The sequence below is a fragment of the Ziziphus jujuba genome, chromosome 5 (assembly GCF_031755915.1).
Source record: "Ziziphus jujuba cultivar Dongzao chromosome 5, ASM3175591v1".
NCBI lineage: Eukaryota > Viridiplantae > Streptophyta > Magnoliopsida > Rosales > Rhamnaceae > Ziziphus > Ziziphus jujuba.
The window spans coordinates 15554301-15563003 of NC_083383.1; the positions used below are offsets into that span (position 1 = coordinate 15554301).

The window sequence follows — 8703 nt, forward strand, 5'->3', positions numbered from 1 at the left end:
TCACAGAGGGTAGTTACAGTCCATTGGGTGGGTCCGGCTCAACCAAAAAATAACTATCTTTTAAGTTAGTTAGAGAGGGCAGTTTTGTCTTTTGATGAATTGAAAGAAGTTTTGGAGGGACACTGCTCGATTTGAATATAAATATATAGTTGATAACTATATATTATTGGAATGCAAAAAAAATAAAAAAATAAAAAAAAAAACTATATATATATATATATATTTTATAGTTCTAAGAGCATCTCTGTTTAATGATTAGGCGGGCATGAATTCGAATAATATAGACAAAGATTTTTGGATAACTTGTAAAATAAATGATTTGTTCAATATATATGTACATATTTTATTTAAAAAAACTACATATTATTGGAAATATTATACGGGAGGTGATTTTTTTTTTTTAAATAATGGAAGATAGGGAAAATTTCACCCCAAAAAAAAAAAAAAAAACACTGTTCATTTAGTTAATATATATTTGTATGGCTTGAACAATTTCATCAATTATTAACCAAAATTGATTGCAGAGAAAGCTAATCAAATACTTCACCCACTTCAAGGTGATGCTCTTACAAAAAGAAGTAAACTATATTTGACAAAGTTTTGGAGAGTCATTCAAATCCTAAAACTTGTTTGAATTAACTATTAAGTGAATGCAGAGTGATCCCCCTAAAAAAAAAAAAAAAAAAAAAAAATCCTGGAGGCATAGTTGCGGGAAATCCCCAAAATCATACTTAAATTACAATTATATTAGTAGGGTTCATCTATAATGCAAAAAAATAATTCATATCTTATATATATAACAGAAATGTAATTGTTCCAACTTCCAGGTACCGTTTGTTAACGTATTTGTTTTTGTTTTCGTTTCTGCTCTTTTGTTTTTTTTTTTTTTTGTTTTTTTTTTTTTCATTATAAATTGTGTGTTATTTATTTATTTCAATTATTTGTTAATATTAATTAGTAATAAAAATAAAGAGAAAAACAAATTAAAACATAAACATCATCAGAAACACAAATAATTTTCTTTTTTTTTTGTTTTTTAATATTAATAATTAATCGATGTAACTAACAAATTTTAATTATCACTAACATAAACAAACAATTTTTTTTTTTTTTTAGATAAACACTATCGAACAATTAAAATAAATTGGAAAACTTTTTAGCAGGAACAAATAGACATGACTCTCCGCAAAAGCTTTGATAACATGTAGAAATTAATATTTATAACTAATCAAAGAAATAATGTTGAATGCAATAATTCTATTCCCGTGATGTACCAATTTATACAATGGTACGTGAGTTCTTAGATAAGAAATTAATGAAGGATTATCCCACAGTTATAATACATTCGAGATTCATAAATAACATAAATACATTTGAAATTGAAATACACAACATAATTTAAATATATCACAATTTATCCTAACACCATACACAATTTACTAATTCAGTAAAAGATTTAAAAAAAAAAAAAAAAAAAAAACCAAACACGTTAGCAAATGGAACCTTAGATGTTAGTTTTGGTATATAAATCAAACAAATTCAATTATGTAAAAAAGAGTATGAGCTAAAATTACAGAGAGAAAAAGTACGAAAATTGTTTACCATATCATTTTGAATCATACAATCAATCTCAATATCATGAAAGAATGCACATATACATTTTTACATCACTAGGAGTATTTTGTTCACTCCACCAGAGAATCTGGCACCTTTGAATCATCAAAATCCCATTGACCTGTAGGGTTTGAAGGTTCAATAACACATACTTCGCCACTTGAGAGGCCAATAGCAAACTGTGCTGATTTTTTTGGATGTGCAGCAATAACGAGTGGGTATGAAAAGTGACTAGTGGCAACCAAATATACAAATGATAAGTTTTGGTGAATTGAGAGAATGAAAGAATTATAACACCTAATTGACAAACAGTAGCATATACCTTCCAAAAGAATGAAGGTAGGTATTGGGAGAAATTTGACAAAATGGTATTAGCTCCAGAGCATCGAAAATGACTATCATTCCATTCTGAAAGCTAGTATATACAATTTGGCAATCAGCTGAGAAAGTTGCACTGGAAATTGGTCCGGACAGGAATCCTTGAGCCCACTAAAAGCAAAGCAAAATATTATTAACCATTACTTCAACTAACAGTATATTGTGAGAGAGAAAGACAGAAACAGACATAGAGGACACCACTACCTTAACACAATTTAGCGTATCAGCTTCATAAATTCCAAGGAAGTTCTTGTGTACAGCAAGAAAATGCAGTTGATCCTGGTGAAATTGGATGTGGGTGTCAGACAGTGATTCCAATTTCTTCCCACCAACCTGCAAGAATGTGCTTTTCCATTTTTTCCACCGTTCAAAATTCCATGCAAAAACCTGCAGATGACACAGTATTAAAAATCACATTCATATTACCCATGAAGCTCCCATAGATGGAGTGTCACATCTGAATCCAAAACAGTAAAACAAAAAAAATTGGAGTCTTGTTTTTTCACTTAACAATATAGTTCATGCTAATGGTTTGAATGCATACAATTGGACCACATCTGGGTAAAGGAGACAGGCAAGTAGGAAAAAAAAAGGGGGGGAGAGAGGGGGGGAAGAAAAAGGAAAAGCAGAAATAACTAGAATCTCCCAAAATGACTAACCTGCGTATCAGCACCAGAAGAAATGAGTACATTCTTAGTCTTACAGAAGGCAAGACCAGTGACTCTTTTAGTGTGACCCTCGAGCTTGGCTAGAACCTGACAAATGCATCCCAGTGAGAAAAAAATCTTGGGTTTCCTTGACCAAGGTATAATTTCCTTTCGCTCGTTAAACCACAATACCTTCTTGTTAAATAAATAAAGAAAACAACATGTCAAATAAATAAAGAAAACAATAACAAAATAAAACCAACAGTACCTTCTGTCTTTGGCAGTTAAATATTATTATTGTGGAATCATGCTTGCCAATAGCAACTATGTTGTTATCTTGAGGCTGGAAGGCTATACATGTTGCTGCAGGTGGTGGAGGCATGAAGGTCACAAGATTCTATGTTTTTACCAACAAAATTGAAGAAATATGATCAGTTAGATCCCAAAATACTTGCCAACAATGCTCCGTGTATAGGAAAACCAAAATTTCTGAAGCGATAACTGGAAGATGATAACACCTTTGGAAATTGAGATATAAGCATTAACCACACGCTTTTACAACAAACGTCAAGCAAAACCAACTAATTAAAGTCAACAGATTTAACTGTAGAACATATTTTGTTTTTAAGCTCAAAATGATTATATAAATTATTAACTTCAGTTTAAGAACCAATAGTCGTGAAGATTTTATGTAAATTTTAATAAGAAAATGATTACCTGAAATGTCAATGTATTGAACAGAGAAATCATCCCCCCAGATGCTGATACGAGATATGAGTCGTTCTTGCTCAAAGCAAAGCATGGCACAGCCACTTCATGATTGATGCCATCAACATCATTTATCATCGGTAAGGCATCCTGTGGTTGTGTGAACGAAGGTTGAACCTTGGTAGTTGCCTATAGAAGTCTCCCATCATATGAACAATATTACTTCCTGCTCCAGTATCTATCATCAATGAGAAAAAAGAAAATAAATAAATAAAATAAGGATATCACTCTTATACCTCATCCCCTAGCCATCTCCAAAGTAGGTGAACATTTGATGCAAGTGCCAAAACTGCATCACCTTTATTTGTGTAGATCAGCCTTGATATCTGTCTTCATGAGAAAGAAAGCTAATAAAGGACATATGAAAAAATAAATAAATGAATAAATAAATAAAAATTTTAATAAAAAATTCAAAATATTCAGTCTCATACATTATAGAACAATTCTATCAATATTTCAAGAATCATCATCTCATGTCAAAAGGAATGTGCATTGGTCCAGATGATCTACAGAGAATGTTAGACTTCAGGGTGCCACTTTGTGATTCTGTAAATTTATCTATTTTAGCCCACCTAACAAATCTCTTTGTGACTGCATGCATAAAACATTGTCATTGTTGATTTCTAGAAGATTAAATCACCATGCCACGAAGAATTTCCATGATTTAGAGTTACAATGCGAACTTCATCAGCCTAGGAAACAAAGTACCTATAAAAGAAAACAACAACAATGCATTTGATATAATTATTTTGGGAGGAAGAATCTTTAAAAATGGCTTTATTTCCCATCAAAGGCCCTGGTTCAGTAAGAAAATATAAACAGTTGGTAGATGTACCAAAAAACAATTTAAAATAAATGCAAAGAGAACTTGACAAGATGTGAAAGTAAGACCAAAACTGCTTGAACAAAAAAATGACAAACCTCATCGGGTTCCACGGGATTGTGCAGTCTCAAAGACTGGCATTGAGTATTTTTGATCTCGAGGAACTTCCCAACCTTTTCTTTAACATTGACTCCTGGAGATACTAGCACTGCCACATCCTCCGCATCTTTTGTATCCGTATACTATAGAAAGCGAGTTTACTTTAATTAATTTGTATGGTTTTCCAGAAGTACTTGGGAGATATGCAGCACTTCGTGACTATATACTTCTTTAGTTTCAGAATGATAAAGAGGAGATAAGATATTGGTTCAATTTATCTTACATAAGGTACAGGAGTTATGCAACATGAGAAAAAACCAGATAAAGTTGTGGGTTCAATATGCTGACCTTCCTCACAGTTTCAGAGATTTCCCTAGAGGCATCGGCAGAATGCTTGTTAGTTGTTTGTAACAAACCAATACCATAGTTAGTTGCCAAAATCTTGATTCTGTTTTCATTTGCAACAACAGCCAATAATGTTCCCTTCCTGTTGAAGCAAATACTAGGGGTTTCCTAATTATTAAAAAGGGTAGATTTATACGTTAGTTTGCTCTTGTCAAATTATTTAAGTTAGGCAATTAAATTTAAACAACCACCTTATACACAGAAGCCTAAATCATTGCTCACATTACATTCTATATTAGCAAAAAATAATACCATAACAAATAACTTACTGGTAGTCCTCCTTCTGCATCGATGGTTATCAAGGGCTCTACATTGTCCATATCCCAAAATTTAATCTTATGGTCATGACCAGCAGCCAAAAATTGGTTATTTGCTATATCGAATTGAACAGCAGATGAGGAGGACGCCTGAAGTCCATGGTAAGTTCTTCTCACAGAATCTTTACACTGGCTCCATTCAACAAGGAATGTCTTCCTACCTTCATCAGTCCCGCATAAAAAAAGCCTTACTCAAGTGTGAGGCAGTAACAACATCAGTATTTATTGTTGAGAAGGTAAAAAGAGAGACCACACCAGTAGGGGCTAAGATCTATGCATTTACAACCTTTTATTATCAGCACTATAAGCCATTTTTGTGTGCCCAATACCAGGAGCTTCGAAATTAGACTGGGCGACAAATGTTTTGTATTCCCATGCTTTAATCTTGCCATCCACTGATACTGAGAAAAAGTGCTGAGGCATGAAAGCACAGACAGGATTACAAAAAATATATGGAATGTCAACATTAGACGCTTTGAACACGGCCAACATTGAATGTAGCCCTTACTTGATTGCTAGAGGTAGGACAGACGGAAGAGACAGGAGCATTATGACCTCTAAAAGTAAACTGCTTATTGCCAGTATCCACATCCCAAACCTCAAACATTAATAAATATGTAAGAGTCATTAGGGGGGAAAAAAAAGAAAAAAGAAAATCTTACTATCTTACTTTAAACGTTAAACATAAAAGCTTACCTTAATTTTCTTGTCATCACCACATGTTATGAGCAAAAGTTGGTTCTCATAAGAAGAGAATGCTAGATCATTTATCCCACCCATGTGAGCATAAATCCACTATATTATATGTAAAAAGGTCAGAGTGACATTTTAAATAAGACACTCAAGAATGTAGTTTAAGTGTTTTTAAATAATGTACCTCCCATTGTAGATAAATATCATTACTTTCAGAATATGAATAAACTTGCAAAACGTGTTTGGAGTATGCAACCCCTGTTTAAATGAAGTGCACAACAGAATCATCAACTAAAGAGATATTATTGATATCAGCAACTACCAAACAACATAACTGTTTTAATGTCCGTGCTTACCAAAAAAGGTACCATCAGGACTCCACAAGATGCGTTTAACAGAAGCACATAACTCTTTGTCCACACTTACCTGCACATGATCAAGACTGGTTGAAAGAGTACATTTAAGCTCTGTTCTCCCCTAGAGAATGGATTATTCTGGGATAAGGCAAACCTTGGACTTCATATAATTTTTTGCAAGCAACCTTTTCCCAGAACTAACATCCCACAGCGTTATGTCTCCAATAGAAGTTCCAACTGAGGGGTAATATTCGTGGGATAAGTGAATAATTCCAGAATATATTAAAAATCATAATATCTATATCATATGTTTGGCCTGAAAAGAACAAAGTAACTTGAAGAGGTGAAAGAAAATCTGATTTATATCAGTTAACCTAGCAAAAGAGTGTGTTTAGTGGGATGAAAGTTCATGCTTATTGGAGATGAGCTAAAATTCAATGTCTGAGCTAGAGTCATGGGCAGGTAATTGTGTACAGTGGGTAACAAGATGTGAGTTTGATCAGGATCACTGACATTTGACATTGCCTGCATATAACGTATAACGGAGATATGAAAAACAAGAAATTATTAGGTGACTTTGCAACCAAAATTTGTTGAGCTTACCACATCCAAAGTTCCATATTTTCGGATGAGCGATCCGCATTTTGCCCCGTAGACATATGCACAACACGTTTAAGCATCAGTTATGAAAAACAAAAAAAAAATAATGATAAAATAAAGAACTGAATAAATTAATCTATTACATTTGGTTAGTGAGACACCGTAACCTCTCAGTTTCAATGTTATGAAAATTCAGCTTGCCATCAAAAAAGGCATTCGCCTCAATCATTCTTTTCATTTCTAGCACCACATTCTTCCTTGCAGACTTAAATATATAGTCGGAGAGAAAAGGATGCTTCCTGTAGAATGTTATAAAACTCGACAGAACATGTTACATTCACCATATAATTACGAGAAATCACAAAAATCCTACTGTCAAAAGTTCCTAAAGAAGTTATACCTTGTATCATCAGATGTCAAAAGTAAAGCCATTTCGTTGAACAAATCTTCGTTCATATCCTTAAACTCTTTAAGATCTTTCTTGAGGATCTCTTCAGCCGTGGCATGGTCCTTTCTGTTGGTATAAAACAATTCCACATCAAGGTTAAGGATGTTATTTGTAGGAAAGTGAATATTAGGAGGAAAAAAAAAAGAAAAAAAGAAAAAAAGAGGGGGTAAGAAATCAGATATTGAACAATTACCTGTCCAGTGCCTTAAGGAACTTACCACAGTTCACGACTAGCAAAATGACATCATTTGAGTGGCTATTGTCATCAGTTTTTGTGAAACTAGAAAAATATTTCTCTGCCTCATACCAGTTCCCACTTAGCATCATCTCCTCAAAATATCTCATGTCAAAGTAACATTGAGTTTCGCATTCAAGCCTATACATCAATGGCAATCTCAATGACTTCAGATTCACACTATCTGAGACTGAAAGTATGGTTTGGAAACTTACATGTGAGCAGTTCCTTCCAAACCCTCTTCATCAAAAAACTTCAACAGTAAGAAGTATAGATCTTTTTGAGAAGTTGACATCTTTGAAAAAGCACTATTTTACCCTCCAAAACCCCAATCAATTTCCTGTTAGGTGTATTTGATTTTTTTTTTAAAAAAAAAAAAAAAAATTAGAACAGTGGGATTCCTCCTTTCCTCAGAAACCACACAAATCGTCAAAAGATTTTATTCAAATGGAGACCAACCCCATAATTAAATAAGATCAACTAAACATCTTACTAACAAATTCACAATCCATCTTCAATATATAACTTCAAAAGTATCCAAGAAAGAAAGTTAAGTTAAATGGAGGCAAAAAAGCAGAAATCGTATTTATATTAAGAAATTCAATATCTTCCTAATTAAAAAGGAACTACGAAACAATTTCTTCTGTGCTAAGTAAACCAAGAAACCGAATCAAGATGAACTAAAACGATATTATTAAGAATCAAGATTGATGAAAACAAATAACCTAGAAAAGAACATTTCCATCAAATAAAATTAGGGAAACTATAAACAAGAAGTTAAAGCCTCCGACGAATAAGTGAAGAAAATAATTAAAAGAAACCAAAAAAAAAAAATAAAAAAATATCGAAACCGTACCTGAAGAATCAACTTTTGCTCTCTCTCTCTCTCTCTCTCTTTCTCTCTGTGTTTTCCTCGGCGGGGAATTTTGTCCCATTTTCTCTCTCTAACCCAGTACTTATACTGCGAATGAAATTCTGGGGAAAAACGCGCGAAAGGAAAATTTTGATAAGTACGGTCTAATAGTGTATTTTATTTTATTTTATTTTTTTTTGAAAAACGGTCTAAGTAGTTTATGTATAACCTCGTGGTAATAAGTACAGCGGCTTATAAGATGGGTCGGTTATGTGGGTCCACTCAGAAATTTCTTCAGTTCGTTTTGTTTGTCTTTTTTAATTATTATTAAAAAAAAAAAAACTGAAATGGGGCCGGTGAAATTTTTTCAGTTTGTTTTGTTTGTCTTTTTTAATTAGAAAAAAAAAAGCTTTTTTCTTAAATTTTCTTTTAATTTTCATTAATTATGATATTGGAGTTTGGAGATT

At 32.8% G+C, this 8703-nt stretch overlaps 1 protein-coding gene across 7 annotated transcripts; it reads right to left on the minus strand.

Annotated features, from left to right (window-relative positions):
* Nucleotides 1-1577: 1577 nt before the first annotated feature.
* Nucleotides 1578-8362, minus strand: LOC107421148 (topless-related protein 1). 7 transcript variants are annotated; one of them, XM_060816932.1, is made up of 22 exons: nucleotides 8240-8362; nucleotides 7599-7723; nucleotides 7342-7524; nucleotides 7101-7214; nucleotides 6844-6999; nucleotides 6475-6608; nucleotides 6255-6337; nucleotides 6101-6170; nucleotides 5929-6002; nucleotides 5748-5846; nucleotides 5560-5649; nucleotides 5338-5465; nucleotides 5004-5208; nucleotides 4678-4842; nucleotides 4329-4472; nucleotides 3644-3733; nucleotides 3357-3536; nucleotides 2908-3036; nucleotides 2652-2747; nucleotides 2197-2379; nucleotides 1937-2103; nucleotides 1578-1845 (listed from the first exon to the last, which is right to left on the minus strand). In XM_060816932.1, the coding sequence occupies exons 2-22, from the start codon at nucleotides 7676-7678 to the stop codon at nucleotides 1686-1688; spliced, it is 2730 nt and encodes a 909-aa protein (XP_060672915.1). In that variant the 5' UTR covers nucleotides 7679-7723; nucleotides 8240-8362; the 3' UTR covers nucleotides 1578-1685. The 7 variants fall into 7 exon arrangements, with proteins under 7 accessions (XP_060672915.1, XP_024930349.2, XP_024930346.2 ...); XM_025074581.3 differs by having other exon boundaries at nucleotides 1578-1735; nucleotides 5004-5238; XM_025074578.3 differs by having other exon boundaries at nucleotides 5004-5238.
* Between the last annotated feature and the right edge of the window lie 341 nt (nucleotides 8363-8703).